This window comes from Homalodisca vitripennis, chromosome 1 (genome assembly GCF_021130785.1).
Source record: "Homalodisca vitripennis isolate AUS2020 chromosome 1, UT_GWSS_2.1, whole genome shotgun sequence".
Classification (NCBI taxonomy): domain Eukaryota; kingdom Metazoa; phylum Arthropoda; class Insecta; order Hemiptera; family Cicadellidae; genus Homalodisca; species Homalodisca vitripennis.
This window is the reverse complement of record NC_060207.1, coordinates 90,367,383-90,386,217: the sequence shown is the minus strand read 5'-3', so window position 1 is coordinate 90,386,217 and position 18,835 is coordinate 90,367,383. Positions and strand designations below refer to the sequence as shown.

General features: G+C 31.3%; 1 protein-coding gene and 1 long non-coding RNA gene across 3 annotated transcripts; one reads left to right on the top strand and one right to left on the bottom strand.

Annotated features, from left to right (window-relative positions):
- The first annotated feature begins 4,064 nt into the window (after positions 1-4,064).
- Positions 4,065-8,853, top strand: LOC124366469. Its single transcript, XM_046823054.1, has 2 exons — positions 4,065-5,059; positions 7,901-8,853. Exons 1-2 carry the CDS (start codon positions 4,835-4,837, stop codon positions 8,099-8,101), a joined length of 426 nt encoding a protein of 141 aa, XP_046679010.1. The 5' UTR covers positions 4,065-4,834; the 3' UTR covers positions 8,102-8,853.
- On the bottom strand, positions 6,492-18,562 carry LOC124366478. 2 transcript variants are annotated; one of them, XR_006922814.1, is made up of 3 exons: positions 17,887-18,562; positions 7,055-10,096; positions 6,492-6,741 (listed from the first exon to the last, which is right to left on the bottom strand). It is a non-coding gene; the product is annotated as an uncharacterized LOC124366478 (long non-coding RNA). The 2 variants fall into 2 exon arrangements; XR_006922815.1 differs by lacking the exon at positions 17,887-18,562 and adding an exon at positions 16,121-17,853.
- Positions 18,563-18,835: the final 273 nt, after the last annotated feature.

The following is an 18,835-nucleotide window of genomic DNA, read 5'->3' as shown; positions in this document are numbered from 1 at the left end:
GCAAAGTTTGTTGTTATAATGTTCTGGAGCAAGAGGCAAATCTTTATGATTTTCATGTAAATTCTTCGGATATTCTAGATCGGACTTCGAGAATATAGCCATAATCTTCGTTCGCCAGTGAGTTCCCAAAATTGTTTCTTTCCAATCTGCTGTTGTATACGTTTTAGGATCCATTCCACTTGATTTCGTTATATGGTAAATTTTGCATTAGGCCATACCCATAAAGGTTATTAGCATCGACGTACAACAAATAGTTTTCAGGCTTTGTCTTATCAAAATCTTTTAAAAATATTTGTTATTTGCTTTCACATATCGTTTAATACATTGAGAAATGCCTCCGCGAATACCTTTTTTCGATCATCAAATACATATTATAATCACTAATTAATTGTAATTCTATATTCGTTAATTTTTTAACATAGCATCCCATGCAAGACTGGGAGCTGTTAGATAGTGTGCTGGATCAAGTTTATAGCAATTCAAACAAATATTCCTAAAATTTTCAAAGATATCAGCGAGCAATAGAACATCTTGAATGTTATAGAGATCAGAGTAATTTCCTAGATTTTTCTCTTTTAATTTGTTCCATACATTTAAGTAGTGTTGAAAATCTTTCTCAGATATGCTCTCATCTGTCAAAAGTGAATAGAAATCTTGAATTCTCAATTCTTCTGTGTAATCAAGTTTTTTCAATACTGTCGATAAATTCGTAAGGAAATATGCCTTTTCCAGATAGAATTTTAAAGAATTTCTTCTTCGTCATTTGGTTGTCTATCTAGAAATTGCGTTCAGACCATCTTGTATAAAATGATTTGTATGTTTGAAGTCTTCTCTCTTTAGATTTTTAGCTAACTTTTTCTATAGACGATGCCATAAATCTGAACGTGTCTACGAAAGAAAACTTGATGAACTTTCTTGGTTTATCATCTTCAAACTCATACCCATATCCTGAATTTACTGAATAATTTATGTATTTTTCATCGGTTGTTTGCGATCAAATCAACGTTTCCATATTGTTTAGCCAATTCTTTTATGTACAAATGAGTGTCGTAACATGACATATTGTGACAGAAAAACTGGAATATTCTGAGGAAATTTGAGATTCAAGTTACAAGATAAATGAGCTGAACCTCTAAATTTAACCTGTTAAATGACAATGATCTCGTACTTTTTTTCTTGTTTGATTATCAAAACCCTCACATTCACAAATATGGCAAAGATTTGAATTTTGATATGCAATTTCTTCTTCTTTCGGTCAATTTCATAGGTATTTTATTCTTAGAATTATACTTTTTAGCTATGTATTTCGATAATTTATTAAGTTCTTCAAACAATTTTGCAGGAACATTTGGCAAATCTTCTTCATTTTTGGCTCGATAACATATCGGCTTGTACATACGATTGGTCACATTAGACACTAAGTATAGAGTAAAACCATATGGAATGTGCTTCTGAATCTTGGTTGTGATCGATTTTTTGCGGATTGTTTTTTGCATGTGGGAATCTTCTCTAATATGCTTTCAAAATCCATATAAATAACGTAAGGATGAGAAAATTTCTTTTGGATAATTAATAAATGTTGTTGTTTGACCTGGGAAACGGCATAATTGGCTTACAAACTTCGTGATTTTTACAAATTTCTAAATGGTCTGTTAAATCTCCAGATTTGTAGAAATGGCTTAAACATCTTCTGCATAGAAATTTTTTGTGTTCATGCTTAGATAACTGAGAGAAAACGAGCTTATTTAAATCTGTTATCAAAACATAATGAGATTTTGTCTTCTTGTTTAACATACAATAAGTCAATGTTTAACTCAGCGTCGTATTTTTCAGAAATTTTGTAATGGAACAATATTGAGTTTCTCATCATAAACTGTTAGATATTTATAGACATTTTTGGATATTTGTACTTGGAATTGTGACTTCGTTTTTTCAAAATAATTGTATATCTTTTAAGGGACATTGGATACTCGAAACCTGAAAATATCTCGTCATTTACAAAATTTCTCGTATTGGCTTTGCTCTGTCAGCATTCTTTTTCGGGTTTTTCAATAGCGCATCGGATAGAATAAACAAAACAGAAATCATCTTTATTTTTGATATTTATACAAGCTTTTCTTATCTTTGATTTTCTTTTGGTAAATCGATATATGATCCCTGCGTTCATAAATTCGTGTTTATTAAGGCTCAAAATCAGTTGTTTACAGCGTTTTAATGTCCATCCAGAACCTCGATTTGGATGATTTGTCTGTTCTCGATGTGTTAATTTATTAAATTGCTTAGTAATAAAGTCGTTTTTATGTCAAAGATCTCGTCTGCTTTTTATAGTAAAAATACATTGGGCAAGTTTGTGTTTCACCGTTCACTAAAGTTCTTTCGTATTCGCATTCCAAAGAGAGATATCCTTTACTATTTTTTAACATTTTCTTGAACATTTTTTCGATTAAACTTTTAATTTCTGGACGCAAAATAGAAAGATATTGTAAATTGACATGGAATTATCGTTCAAGTTTGTTAAAATGTATTGCTTGAAAAGACCGTGTATTGAGGATAAAACTTCTACATCAATGATATTTTCGGGTTTCTCATTAAGAGTTTTGTCAATTTCTTCGATCATTTCAGACTTAGTTTTATCGTTTGTTTCAATGGACAATTTCTCAGCGATTGATTGAATTTTTTCATCTTTAAATAGATTGAGATTTTTTCTTTTCAACTTTGAAATTTTTACTTTAGTTCACGCAATTTTTCTATATTATACATCTTCTCGTGACCATCGATTTGATTCTCTTTAGCCCAAGTCTTCAAATAATTTAATTCTTTTTCATAAATATCTTTATTTTTCAGATGATTCTTTGACTTATAATGTCGGGTAAAATGATGTTCAAAAACATCTTTTTTGCAGTATGGGCACTCTATTCTTTTTCCGCTCCATATTTAAAGAGCAAAAATTTGTAAACTAAAATTTTGAGAAGTGGTGATTTTTTGACACAAATCAGCACAAATTGTAGTAAAACAGCTGTAGATTCTTCTATTTATTATAGAAAAATCTGTAAACTAAGACTTTAAAATTATTGAAAAAATAGTATAGTTATAGTAATAAAAGTACTTTTATTACTATATTGGTTTGGTAGGGGGTAATTTAAATTCTATAATACTATTTTTTCAATATTTTTTTCTTTAACTTTTCCAAGATTTTTCATTAAGATTTTAATATATTTACAACAGAATTTTCGAGAAATATCGTTCACATTATCAACTTTAAAAGCTAAAAATTCGCAATAATTAGAGAAATTCAGTAGATTTTCAGGATTTTTCAAAAAAACTCTAGTATATATGCACCTTAAGAGCTGTGGTTTTGACCCTAAAAACACGTTTTTAGGGTCAAAACCCCGGTTTTTTGTGTATTTTGGAAGTATAGTGTTGATTTTTCACCTTAAAAGTGTAGAAGTATTAATTTTTTTCTATGTAAATGGCGCTGTTACAAGAGTTGAATAAGGTTGGTGATTTTAAAGTTCAAAGAATACAAGAGATTAATAGAATTAGAAGAAAATAAGAAATACAAAATTTTGAATCTGGAGAAAATGAAAGATAAATTCGGGTTTTACAATAATTGCCGAGTTGGAAGATTATAAAGTACACTTACCGAACAGATTTTTGACTGTTTTGGATGAAAAAAAGATTAAAGAATTTGAACAAAAATGAAAAATTACACTTGGTTGTTACTGGAAAGAAGACTATTAAAGATAAAGACTGTGTTACAATTAACTTTGTAGAATAAAGATTTCGAAGATTTCTGGATTTTTTCATTAAAAACAGCTTAAGAAATTAGAAGCCTACAATGAACAGTAAAACAGCTATAGATTCGGTTAATTTTTCATTCGTGAGTTTACAGATTAGTTTATTGTCCTTTTAAACAGTATTTTACGTTGATTTTCTGACTGTCCCAAAAGTGAGCTAGAACCGCCTTACTGTTTGATTTTACAGATTCGTTTATTGTCCTTTAAACAGTATTTTGTATGGAATTTCTGTCTGTCCCAAAGTGAGCTAGAACCGCCATATTCATATCTACTTATATTAAAAAAGGAACAAAACAAGGAAAAAACAATGTTTATTCTTGCGAGTTTTTCTGAATAAGATAAGATTTGTTACATTTTAGTTTCTTATCCTAGTTATTGACATATCACAAAATTATCGAGTCGGTTATATTCGTAGTTTTTATTTGTTGCAGGTAGTGTATGGATACTATGTAACTTGTAAACAAACAATCCATATATTTAAATGCTAAACCAACTAAGAAAATGATAAACTTTCAAAATAAACTTAAATCGTGGTCTATTTATTAAAAATTCAAGGTTACATGATACTTGCTGAAGTTTGTCTAAAAATGTTTAAACTAACTTTAGCATATCACTAATATCAATTAGTGGGCGTTTACTGATATTTTCGAAAAGTGTTTCTTAGTCATTCCTTTATTTTGTGTTATTTCAAAAGCTGTTTCTAGAGAATTTCACAAATAACTTTAAAAAATATAAAATCTAGCTAAAATGTTCAACCTAAATCGAGTACAACAAGTATCTCTTCTTCTATATAGTATATCCAAAGGACTTTTTTGCCTGTAATTTATGTAACTCAATGGTACAACAAGTTACAGCTAACAATCAGTTGGAAGACACATTGGCTGGACTCGAGACGCAGCTCTTAGAATAATGGGCAATTCCTCGACATCACCAGATTCGGATTGTCAAGACAACCTGTGATATTCCAATACGTTTTCAAAATATAATAATACATTGCAATGTACATTTTTCATTGTCCACAGAAGATATAGACGCTTATGGTGCAGAGTGGAAGAAGGTTTTTTTACCAAGATGTTGTGTTTTCAGGATATACTCGGCTATATACATTTCCTGAACAAAACAGTTCTCTCAGTATAGTTACAGAATCTGATAAAATATTTCATGGGGGAGGTTATATTGCTGAACTGAAACGAAAACGAAGAGAATCTGAAGACACAGTTTACAATCTCCTTGATTCTGGCTGGCTGGATGCAAGAATTAAGGTAGTTCTTTTTTGAAATTTCAATTTATGGTGTCAATGAAAATGTTTTTACCTCAATTATTTTCTTAACTGAACACTTGGAAAGCACATTGATTATTTCAGGTGAACGAGTCTGGTCAATTATAATTCAAAATGGGAATGTTTTTGACATTATATTTATTATATACGCAATTCTTGGAATAATAAAACTCATTATGATTTTAAACACAGTGGGTGTAACAACATTTGTAACAAGTTTTTGGACAATGTACGATCTGGGTTTAGTGTGTATTGTAATCAGCTACTTCTTGGGTCACAGAGTGTATTTGTTCATATCTTCATTACAATACGAAGAACTGCAAAAGAGTGGGAAATACAGATTATCTCAGTTTCATAGACTGATTTTCGATCTTCATCTGTTTCGTATTTTATTGGGATTATTATTTATATTTGCAATGATTAGAACTCTTCGATTGCTTAAATGTGGAACAAGGATCATATCTCAGAAGCAAAAGTATACACTGTATTTATCTTGGCCCAAAATACTGTGGATGACTTTAGCTCTGATAACAATCTGTTCAGTCTGCAACGATTGGTTGCCTATACACTCAACACTCTGTATCCAATAAGAATTTCTAATTTGGCTGCATACAAAATGAGTTTTCATCATTTCAGTAAACCTTCAGAAAACAAAACGTTATAGTTCTCTCCTTTTTATCTTCTTTTGTGAAAAATTTGTGTTTTGTTTTGGTCGTAGTCAATAGCTACTGTTTTTCATCCTTTGGTTATGAAATATATAAAATCTAAGACAACTTAAACTGAACCAATATAAACGCGAAAAACGAAGAGTTGTTACTGATATTCTAACCTGTAAATATGTTGAGGATAAAAATGTATTGTTCACCACGACTTTAAATTGATATTTGAATATTTTTTTCATCTAATCCCAATGTTTTACTTTATTACTTAAAAGTAGGCTACACAGTAAAGCTCTTTAAGTCCGTCACTATCAAATTTAGAATTCATATTTCTATTTTGTAAGAAAACTTTCTTCTTGTAAACAAGCTCAAAATAAAATAATTGTTTCTGATCAAAAGTCAATTATGCAACAGTTGTCAAAGAATTTGGATAGTTTTCCTATTGATCACATGTACTCCGAGAAAATAAACACTTGTTAAACCAAGGTGTAATAATTTAGAATATGTTGCGATTTTAACCTTAGTTGCCAGTATTATTTTTTATTTTATACTCTATGCAATTTTGTAAGATCTCAGACTCTACAAAAATTATTCAATTAGCAAATAGTAAGGTTTAGTTCGTTGTTGAGACCAGTAGGAATGGCATTGTTGCTCTGGATCTCAAATACTTTATTAAAAAAACTCTATAAGCCGTTATTTTTGAATAGATTTTAACCAAAATTCGCATAAACGTGCGATGGAATAAATACAACTTAATTGATCTCGTAAGCTTTTTAATTTGGAGGGGAAGTTCCAGAGCCAATACAATTTTAAACATAACAGACTGGTCATTTTAGTTAGCCATGGACATTAACCAAAACTTTCATCAAAATGTTTGATTAAATTATAACTTGGAATAGTATTAAATAACTTTTGTGCCAGGGAATGGAGGTCAAGGCTTCAGCACAACTACATTGTATGTTTTCAGTCTTAACTTAGCTGAGATCTTCCAAAAGTTGGGAGAAGGCTGCAACATAAAACAATATTAAAATCTGGGCTAGTTCACAGGTGAAAATATTCTACATGCAGGAGTTTCTTTAGTAATTTTAATGTTAAATAAAGCAATTTACCAACATTTAACGTACTACAAGATATCAGTTTGTGACTGATTCAAGAATTAGCATAACATTCATTACCTCATTTAATCTTAGTCCAAGCTACAACTAACTAATAAAGAATGTACAATTGTAACAATCAATATAAATAGTATTTATTATCCACCATTATATCCCTTAAATTTGCTATAGAAAGTCTCTAAAACTAAAAGTTATTATTAGTACCTCTCGCAATTTATAATTATTGTCAAACTTTGCCACTCCTCCATGACATCCTCCACAGCGTAATGAATTGACTGTATGTACCACGTGTTTTTGTTATCAAAATGTGAATTTCAGAAGTATTCTTTGTGCGTATCAGAGAAAAATTAAAAGAACAATATAGCTCAGACAAAAATATTTATTGTTTGGCAGTTTGATACTAATCACATAATTATATAACGTCATGTTGCAGTACCCATATTACGTAAAGTCTAGAACTGAGAGTTTCAAAATTCGAGCAACTCACACCATTGTTTTTTTTTATGTGTTGCAATTGCTTAAACAGTTTGTAAAAATAATTTATTCAAGTTGATAGCCTAGGTCTGTTAATACGAACTTAACTAGATATATCGTCATGAACAGTGCGTTCAAAGAATTTGCGTAGGTCTTTGAGTTAAAACTAAAAAGTAAATTAGAAAGTATTTTAGTTACTGACTCATAATAATGTAACATCAATTATGAGTTGTTTTGGGCCCAGAACTTAACAGTGTTTACTTATCCATCAGTAAACCTTAAACACTCTGTGAATTTTAACAGATATGCAGAACTTTTTAGTAATCATTGTATTAAAGAATGGTATGTTTAAATATATATGTATTCATGTACACTATACTACTTGAATATAGTGGAAGTGATAAAACTACGGGAAATGTTTTAGACGAGTTGGGTTTTAATGAACTCAATACAAATCACGAGAAAGAGGCTAGAAAAATCCTGAGAGAGACATTTAATCCAAACACAACACTGATGTACGAAATGAAATCACTTCACAGGTCTTTGAGTGACTTCAGATCAACCGTGTTGTTACAGATACAAAGAGGACTTGACGTTGAACTGGAAGACGACCTGAAGGTCACACTATCGGACTTAGCGGTATTAGTTCAAAGGATAGCAATAAGTAACCAGATACTCTGTGAAAGCTTCAAATTTAACGACGAACAGAGATCACAATTTAATTACTTGTTGGAAAAGTGTAACAATATGATATCGGATTTAAAGAAAATCCTGTAGTCTTTATAATTATCTATTGATATGTTTGGTATATTTTGTGAAATAAAATATAGTTTTTATTAATGAAATTTGGTGCGCTCAACCAGTTACGTATTATTACGAAAAATGCCAGGCTATTTTTGAATGTTTGCATTAATTATACATTACCTTAGGTCAGTTTGTTTTAGAGATATTGTATGGACAGAAAGACAAACATACAAACAGAAATGAAGATTTTCCAGCCCCTTGAGTGTCAGGTTTCGGTAACGCTTAGCCTATTATAATGTTTGTAGCTCTCACTACAACAATTAATAATAAGTTACTAAATATCTTTAGTAATTTTTAAAACTCAAGACTTGTAATTCTTATGTTCACATACATTTTTAATCTAATGTGTTCTATATGCTCTTTAACTCTCCAAAATGTTCTTTATCATTCCATGCTTCACATTATTCATAAGGATGTGTCTAATATGTGTTTATGTGGTGATATCACAAATCGAAGCTCCAAATCTATCAAACACAAGTATTTTTTTATATTAAAGAGCGTACATGCATTTGATTTATTACAAAATTGACATTTTTATTCTTATAGTTAGGAAAGTCCTATTTAAAACTACATAAAACAATTTGCATTACAGGAATTGTACTTTGTATGAGAGGGAAATATTGTATAGCTGGATATTAGAATATTTCTTGGAATCATTTCGAGTATTTTACACTAAAGCATACATGTATGTAATATGTATAATAAAAATTACTTTTTTAAATATACATTTTTAACTCATTTCAATCACAAGATATATTTATAAAACTTTTAGATTATTATTTGAAATGCCTAATTCCCTCTCTAACAATTTGGTCACAGCAAGTATACAGGTTGAGAGAAACATTTTTGCAAAATTTATTTAACTATTTTATACCTTTTACTTATAAAAAATATGTTGGTACTTTCAAATTTATTAGCGAAAGAATAAATTTACAATTGGATGACTGTAGGGTTCCTGGTACGACGACCATGTTTGAAGTATGAATGAGAAATATCTATTAATACAGATACATACTGTACATTTATATTACCTTTTAAATACGTTCACTTTGATCATTAATAATGTTATCTGTTCAGACCAACATCGGAACGATTAGTTTATATCGCGTAATGTAATGTCTTGCTACAACACCGTTGGAAATTATATTAAAATATATAAAAATGAAACCAAAATTAAAACTGAAATTTCTCATATTTTTATTCTTCCACAATAAACATTTCAGGATACATAATGAAATAGTTTCCATTATTTTCTTAATATATTAATATATCTTCATTTTAAATGTGTTTAACTGTGTCAAGTGTGTACTACTTTACTTTAAAACTTAAGATAAATTTAAATGATGTAACATTACAAAATTTAGAACAAATGAAAACTAAAGTAGCTGAAAAGTCGAAATCACACCTTTAATTGATTACATTGTTTACATTTTCACTTATTTATTATTGTTTAGTCTTTATTTTGTACATTCACTTTTCCAATATGGGTAAATAAATACTTTACTAATGACAATAAGGAGGTCAGTAACTATCTAAACCGAAGTTGGACACTATGACACGTAATTGTGTGGGGAGGGGATTATTACCATGAAGATGTCCTGTTTCCATTTTTCTCAAAATATGATTTAAAAGCCATCCATACTTGTGTAGTGTTTTCTATAGACTCCTTAACAAAGTTTAATTCATGTTGAGACCACCAATGGATTTTCCTCAAATTTTCCAAGTCAACTTGTACATGAATAAAACGAGGACCGCTTCTGTTATACAATTTTTGGACAATACGTGAGACAAGTACGTGAGAACCGGTACTCCTCTTGTATGCTCCCAGTAGCTCCTCCAATACCGTTGTATACTTCTTCAGCAGCGAGATCAAGATCCTCCCTTCGCCAGGAGACGGTTTTACAAGTTTATGTAGTATTTCCTCTTCAGTTCTTCCCAATAATGAGCGTTGCTGGAACGCATTTTCAACTAGCAAATACAGAACACAAATAAAAACATGAAACAGTAAGTATTTCATTATAGTTTGAAATACTAATGTGGATGATAATGTTTTTACATTTGTCATATAATGTAAAAATATCAACGTGACATTACATTTATAATCTGAAACTCACAAATAAGCAAGGTGCCACAGTTAATGTTGAAGGTATATAACATTAATGCATGGATGCTAAGTGAGTACTGGAAAGGTTTCAAAATCATGCAGTATTTATTGTATAGGCATATATTGTATACAAACTGTGAAATATTTTATACTTTTATTTAGTTAACTAGTTGTTACCCGCGGCTTCGCACGCAATCTTTAGAACCGAAGTCCTTATATTACTTAGTAAAAGCAATGGGAGTCCTATAAAAATTTTAAAACGTAGGCATACATCAGGTAGATATTATTTAAGTTCATGGTGAATAGTATCAGAGTTTAACTGAATTATTATATCATGTTTGGCACGTGTAAGAGCATTTCTGGTTCTAATTAATTATATACATAACGTCACAGCTGAATCTGCCTTGTTATCCCGATTAAGAAAACACAAACCTCGGATCACACAGGTCTTGGAAACTTACTTCGGTAAAACAGCATATATTTCCAGTCCTTGTCATATATTTCATGTTATTTCCAAGGCAAAGATATTTCCAGTACCATAGTAGAGTTTGTTTTGTTGTTCTGATGAAGAAAATATATATATATATATATATATATATATATATATATATATATATATAGGCTACGTAGGACCGAGATGCCTACTTCGGTTAAAAAGTGCCTACTTAAGACCGTTTAAATTCACTTACCTATGTCACAGTTTAGCTTGCCATATTACCTCGATCAAAATACTATTTATACGTTCGATTATCTAGTTCTCAGAAATCTATTTTGGTTAACATCGTGGTGATCTAGTTGAGTTTACCTTGTCCTGATGAAGAAAATACGCACATAAGTAGGACTGAAAAGCCTATTACGACCTAGGGGGAAGTCCTACCTGTATCTTATGTACTTTCGGTATAAGGGGGAAATCCTTATTAAGGTTATGCAACATTAAAAAATAATCGTTATTAAAGTTTTGCGTTACACTTGTTTTTTGGACTGTAGCCAGGGAAAGAATGAATCGTTGAGGCATTCATTTCTCTGTTTTTCCATAAGCCATTGTTAAAATGTAATATCATAATGTCAAGGAAGCCCACCAGTTTAAAGTAACTTATGTGAAAACATTCATAACTTTGTTGAGGTTAGTTTTATAACAGTATTTTAATGCATTAGATGATTTTAATTCGTCACTGGCGCAATCTGGAGTAAAATTTATATATTAATGTTTTATTTAATATCTGTATTACACTACCGATCAAGCACTGTTTACTTATTATTGATAAAATTCAAATGTAAACAGATGTTTCAGAAAGTGTGTCGAACTATATAGCTGTCAACAGCTGTTTAATGCCAGTTTAATTTGAATTATGAAACGTAAAAACTACAATTGTTTCTGAATTCCAAAATATTCCAGGTAACTTTGTTTCATAAAAACCTTCCTCTGATTTCAATGGACATTTTACAAAAAGAATTAACTGAATTGGTCGAGCCGTCATCGAGATTTGCGCTTACCAACATATTTCGCTATTCATTTTAATTTATAAGAAGAAGATTCTTTACATTATATTGTTTTTTAAGTAATACAGTAATAGATTTTCAATCGATAACTTTGAACAAATGTGTAAACACTGTATAAAGAGTGTTTGTTCACTACGTAGATTTTTATTTTCTAACAATACCATTATTATGCCTTCATTGTACTCAATAACGGTTTTCAAAATTCAAAAGTAAAATTCATAGTAATATACAAATCTTGAGTGATGACTTGTGTATACTGTTAGATATATAGATCAATCATGTACATTAAATTTACAATATGTGGTTAATTTGCAATTTTTTAGATATACAATTTTTTTATAGTAAAGCTCAACATTTTATTAAACATGAAAATTTTCATTATATTTGAAGTATTACCAATAAAAAAAAATACATTTTACAATATGCTGGTAATTGTGCTTTGTGATTTACGAAGTGCGACAGGCCTTAACGCGAGAAATGCGAGTCTGTGGAGTGTCCGAACACAGGCAGTTGCAGAGACGGCATTGGTAACCTAACCAAACACCCTAAATCAGGTCGAACAAAGATCGTATTTCATTGTAACTTATGGTATTTTCATATTAATTGTGCATATTAATTGTGAGAAAACTGAACACTTAATAATATATGTTGAAACTAGGATTTTACAAGATGATATGGGAAATGCCATTACATATAACAGCGTTCGCAGCACTGAACTGGCGAAGAGGATTTTTCCACTTCAAAACCTTCTGGTTTACTCCGCATTACTCCAAGAGAGTGCCCAGTACATTCTCAGTGGATGTCTATTGTAATTATATTACGATGAGATATGGCAACGTCGATTACATATTACTTTTTTTGTTTTCTTGGTTTTCAGTTCTCTCTACATATACAGAGACATTGATCAGGGATTGAAAATCAAACACAATGTTCCTAATAATAAAGTCGGACGAGAGTTAGTTGATAGCACCACAGTTAGTTGAGAAGGTGTGACCAGCTTCTTGTCCCGAGTACCAGAACTTGCCCATTTGGAACAAGTAAGCTGGAAATTGTTATGGTCTACCAAAAACAGTTAGGTACAAATGCCTACGCTCCACCCACCTTCGTAGTTCTTTGATCGACCTGATTGTCCATCGACCTGTTATGCTGTTGTTATGATTCATGCCTTGTTTAATAGTTTAAGCATGTAAATGCCTACACGCAGTACATATTGCAATACATATCATCCTTGTAAATTCACTCCCATTAAAAATAAATAAAACTTAATGACGTTGCCTCAGTAACCACGAGAACAAGCCGGTGACGGTGAATTTGACAGTCAGACTATTTTTAATTGTCCGCAAATGTCACATCTTTAAAAAACCTAATTCTAACAAATCCAAAGTTTCTACACCGGAACAACACTATATTAGTTTTTCTAAAGTTCTGGATCAATTATAAAACAGACCCTTTCGAAAAGGAGAGTTGACAAAATCCAACAATATATCTGTACACTAATCCAGCACAAAACATCAAACGCATAATGTCTTTATAATATCATGAAAAGCTTTTGAATAATTTAGACATATGGCAATATAAATTATTTTAATGGCGAACTATTTTATTTTGCTCTGAATAATAGTTTCAGTTCTTATCTTCATGTTTTATTGTATATCAATGTAGTAAATGTAGATAACAATACCAGTAAGCATGACTCTACTGAGAAGAAAGTCACTAGCACCAACTATAATATTCATATTGGTCAGTATAGTCGCAGGTGATGATGTGAACCTCTATTCTGTAGACAGAACTATTGTCAGATTGTTATCCAAACCTCTCCCCGGGACTGGCAATCTGCTACTGAACAATATCCGCTTGTACAACTCGACGCTGAGTAAAATACTGAGTCTCTTTATGCAAAAAGATATGAAAGTTGCGACGATCGCCGAGATTCTGTGGGAACGGAACGGTCCGAGGTTCTTGGTGAGGCGGATGGATGATCAGGAACTACAAGACACTTATGGCTGGAGCATCACTGATCTGACGACCATGTACGAACTTCTCAATGAAACACAGGATATCTGGAGGCATCTCAGGATCGAGTATTCAAAAATGTTGACCGAACGATTACAGCAAGAGGGCATTATTGACAATGTAAACGAAGTGTAAATTATGTGATATCTTTGTTTTGGAGAGTGTCGTTTTTAAGCTATACTCTAAAGAAGGTGAAGAACATTCAAGAGTTGCTTTGTTTTTTATATTAATAGTGACAATCGGTTTTGGAATACCATTCATCCTTAAACTTTGGGTAATATAGTCTTAAATGTTCCCTAAATTATTATAATGCGTGTTTGAGGTTAGCACTTCATTTTATATGAAAGTGACAGTTTTACCAAGTTCTATTGTCCATTACAATCCTAGAAGAATAAAAATGAACATACAATACGTCAAAAATAATCTGCTTCAATGTTATTCAATTTGATTAAACGTAATATCAACTAAGCCAAATATAGATTTTAATTCTATAAGAAGTGCATAATACTTTTGTATTTCATCAGAATTCATATCGTACAATTTTCTCAACTTGCTTGGTTTCAGAGCCATATTTCGGATTTCTTGCCTTAATTCCATTAGTAAGCGTTTTACTAAAATTAATGTCTTCCGTTTGAAAAACCTTTTACGAACATTCATTACACACAACACATGTTGCATTTCTTTTTTCGTGTACTCCATTTTTCTCAGCAGGTTGGGTTGAGTTAAATTATTTTTTTCTATTTCATCGATTGCTCGGTCTTTTATAACAGGAAACACTTTAGACAAACTTAAACGGTCAAAGAGCTCTTGTACATACTGCAATTTCGGTAGCACTTTTGAGTCTTGATTTTCTGACGCAACAAGTAATATAAAGTATAATGTAATAATAATTATTGCCATAACAAGAATGTATATTTTCAACTGTATTTATAATTATGTTACATTTCAAAACACACTTAATAACGTATTTTTTAGGTATTAATATTAAACATTATATTAGGTATTGACATTTAATAGAGTTTTAGATAATATAAGGATGAAACGAAAAAGAATGTATTAAGTTTGTCAAGTTAACAGATATGTCAAGTGGACAAATAATCTTGTTCTGTTTAATCAAGTTCTACCATACAAAACCATTATTGTAATCACAATGAATGTACAATTAATTCTGATAAGGAAATATTGTTACGATTTGTAAATTAAGTCTGAACAATGTTCTTAGTAAATATTAATTTTGTCACATACATTGGTATGCGAGTGGAATCGAATTTTTAACAATTAATAACCTTTGAGACATCAATATTTAAGTTTCTGAAGTGAAACATGTATAGATTTGATATGAGTTCCTAGTTACAACGCTGTTTTATATTTTAGCCTCAGATGACAACCAATCATCAATGAGTTATCAATCTCTAGAAAAACGAACTGACTCATACAACGTATAGTGCAGAACAGTAAAAATTACAATTTGTATCAAAAACCAAAATACTTATAGAAGCATTTACAATACCAAATACCCCGATAGGTTCGATTCACATATCACCCATAGCAAAAACATCAATACAGTAGTTAAATCAATGTCTTCGAAATGAGTTGTTTTAAATTTTGAACTATAACTATTTTGTTGGGACATGTGAAAAATTTGATTATATCGAGCTACATATTTACTGTTTTCAGTTAACAAATATAAGGAAATAGAAAAAGTTGAAGAAAGTACATCACCCCCACCCCTTTACTCTACATATTATAACTATAAAAAAGACTAAAGATTTTTGCTCTCCGTGGATCAAAGTAAAACAGCTGTTTTACTGTTACAACTATTACATTGCCAAAAGTTGCATATGACAACAAACATATGAGATACTAATTGTGAAGGAAACAGACTGAACGATGGAAAATGTCCGGAGAAATCCTGTTTCCTTCACAATCCTTCCATCGTCAAAAATAAACTTCAAACTAAGGTAGGCTACTAATTGGTGTTATGTAAGAAATAATGTTAATTTACATCAGTGACATTTACACAAAGAAGTAGGGCCGAGCGCACATGCCCGCGAAAGAAAGAGCTACGTTTTATTGCTTTTCTCAAAATGTGTTGAAAAAATCACACAGAAATTCATCTTTTATGTATATTTCGAAAGATACGATAATCAGAGTTTGATTTTCCAATACAGATATTGGTTATTTTTGTAAGGTATAATTTGGAGGTTGTATTTGTAAGCTTTGGAATTAAATTTGATTTAAAAAATAAAAACAAAAATATTTGCTATAAAGACAAGTTCTCGTTTAGCAAATGTTGATCCACGTCATTAAGCACATTGCCCAAAGATGTGCTTGATTTTAAATTAAGTAAATTCAGAGCTGTCAAAAATACTTACGCAATGGGATTTAAATTATTCAGCATTCATCTCTATTTAAACGTTTTGTTGAAACACGTGAAGTGTCTTGATAACAATGTAAGTGATAATCGTATAATTACACCCACCTTCCACTCTTCCAGTGACATGCCGTCAAAACAACACCACAAAATCACAGTGGATTTTTACAAACCGGACGTCCGGCACTTGATACTCCGCATTGGCCTAGGATTGCCACCTTTAGAAAAAGATAACGCGGCCAATTACCCCACCAAGATAAAATATTGTCTAAAAACAGTTTCCCAAAATTGTTTTAATTTTTACAAGCCCCTTCGATCTTGGGTTCATTAAAGTAGATTTTGTATGCAAAATCCCCATATTTCTTCGTCCACCAATTACTTACACAAGAACATAACGATGACACAATTTAAATTTGGTTTCAATGAGATTCTTTATTCAGATAGTTATCCTTTTATAGGTTTCAATCCTTTAAGAAATTGCTTGTCTTTCACACTTGAAAGCACAAGTTTTGTGTGTATGAAGGGAGATAAATTTCCTCCTCGCGAAAAACTATCTTATAAATAATAAATTTTTAAAATCTTTAGATTTTAACTGTTTTAATTGGATTTATAAAAATAGTTGTTATCAAAATTATTATGACCTAACACGCAATAAACTATCTTACATTAATACTCCTGGAAGTTTTTCAAAAATAGAATCTATTTTTTCTAAACAGTATCTTGTATCTCTATGTGCTTCCATGAACCTTTCCACATTTTTAGAGTCCATATATTGAGTGAACCTTTCAGGTTGGGCGTATTTCCTAAACTGGAGTTCTGCAGAGTGAAGCACGTTCTGCCCAAGAGTGATCGCTTCGAGGGCCAGTTTGTTCATTTCGGCCATAGTTTGTCGTTCAAGAGCCGCCAACATTCTTCGCACGTTCTTGTTAAGATTTTCCATTATTCCCAAGTGGTCGGTCTCGTTATCCGGGGTAAACCGGGTATCTGCCTGATAGAATCCTTGGAAGTCGAAGTCTACACCTTCAACGTCCACTGTGACACTGACAAGAAAGACTACACATTCAATTAGGTTCACCATTATCTTGTCGAATATAGTCTACTAGAAGCAGCGAGCTAACACTAGTAAAGCAGGCAAGACTTCATTGTTGATATTATATTGAGGTATATTTCTTATCTGATGAAAGCGAATCTTTTAGAGCTATCGTTTGCTTTAATTTTATGTTGTGTTGTCAATGCAAAAGGTTGTGTGCAGCCTCTGCACGATTTGGTTTAAAGGTGACTTGTCATTTTGCTTTCAATACCAATACTTTTAGAAAAGTCTTTAAGTAGGAACGAAATATAAGTAATCTTCTCATATAAACCATCTAAATATGTGTTAAAACAACCTACAGATGGTTAATAAAAAAAGGCTGTCGGTTAAGTTTTTAAGTCAAAAATAAACTTAGGCAGAGTCATTCAAAATGAAGGGCACCTCCAAAGACGGAGCATCTCTCAAAATCAACTAAAACACTTTTTGTACTTTAGGATATATTGTAGGATGTAAACACAAAGAGTTTTGAAGAAGTTTTTAAAAGATAACTTTAGATTTTGAGACATGTAAAGTAAAATTTTGAATTGGCTTAGTTTGATAGTCATAATTAAAATTAAAATATATGGCATGCTTTCCTTTAACAAACAGTAATCACACATAACATCGTTGTAAGACAATCTTTAAATGAGTATAATTTAACAGACTGGAACGTTTCTAAAATCATAAATAAGGCCTACCTCTGGTTTGTGCCGAGATTCCTTGATCTATGCAGTGTCTCCGTGATACGTTACAGCGGAATTAATTTCAGTTCAGAAAGACCTACATTCGTTCACAGATTGTCACAATCTTGTTTCTGTTGTGACAATCGCTAATTTTACTGTTGGCTACTACTTAATTATCAGTTGGTTATTGCGTGCAGACCTATTTTGATCAGTATTTTAAGTTCAGTTTTAATAAAAAGTGTTTGTATTATTAAGTAGCGGGGGGTAAGGGGGAGCGGGGTATATTCGAGCGAATTCATTGAACATTCCAAAAATATTCAGTTATACTTTCCTCACCCCTCTACCGTAGTGCCTGCTTGCCCAGTGTCGCATCGATGTCCGCATTGTGTTCATGTTCCTTATTCAACTTAAGGGTGTCATTTTAATCGTTGTTAACAATATAATTAACCTAGTCCATCAGTACTAGAAATTTAGAAAATATCGAAATTTAGTGTTAATCATATTATTTTTTAACAAAATTATAGTGCATATAAAAAGTGTATTATTTAACTCAATTTCCTAATTTATGTTAACGGTAACTATTGGAAGGCGGCGGACTCTTTTGTATTTGTTGTTATTAATACTATGCATGTACAGTAGTTTAAACAAATGAAATAAATTGATAGCTATAAAAGTAGCAATACAATTAATAATATTAAGCAACTAGCGGGCCCGGCGCGCTTTGCTGCGCATTTCAATAATTTTTTGCAAAAGTTGCCCGCGGCTTCGCACGCAATTTCCCGTTGAAAACAGTACACTATATTCACTTATTCTTTTTCTATCACATTCTAAACATTGCTGAGATAATTGATAGTCGTTCCATCGTGAGCCTCTTGGGCGTATTATGAAGGTATGTACCATATTCCTGCCTCTATCTAGCTGTTACCCACGGCTTCGCACGCAAATCTTAAGAACCGAAGTCCTT

Excerpts from the sequence above, each read along its gene's own strand:
- LOC124366469 (XM_046823054.1), top strand. The coding sequence starts at position 4,835 with ATGGTGCAGAGTGGAAGAAGGTTTTTTTACCAAGATGTTGTGTTTTCA. Across the intron at positions 5,060-7,900 it reads GGCTGGATGCAAGAATTAAG|ATACAAAGAGGACTTGACGT; the intron begins GTAGTTCTTTTT and ends GTGTTGTTACAG.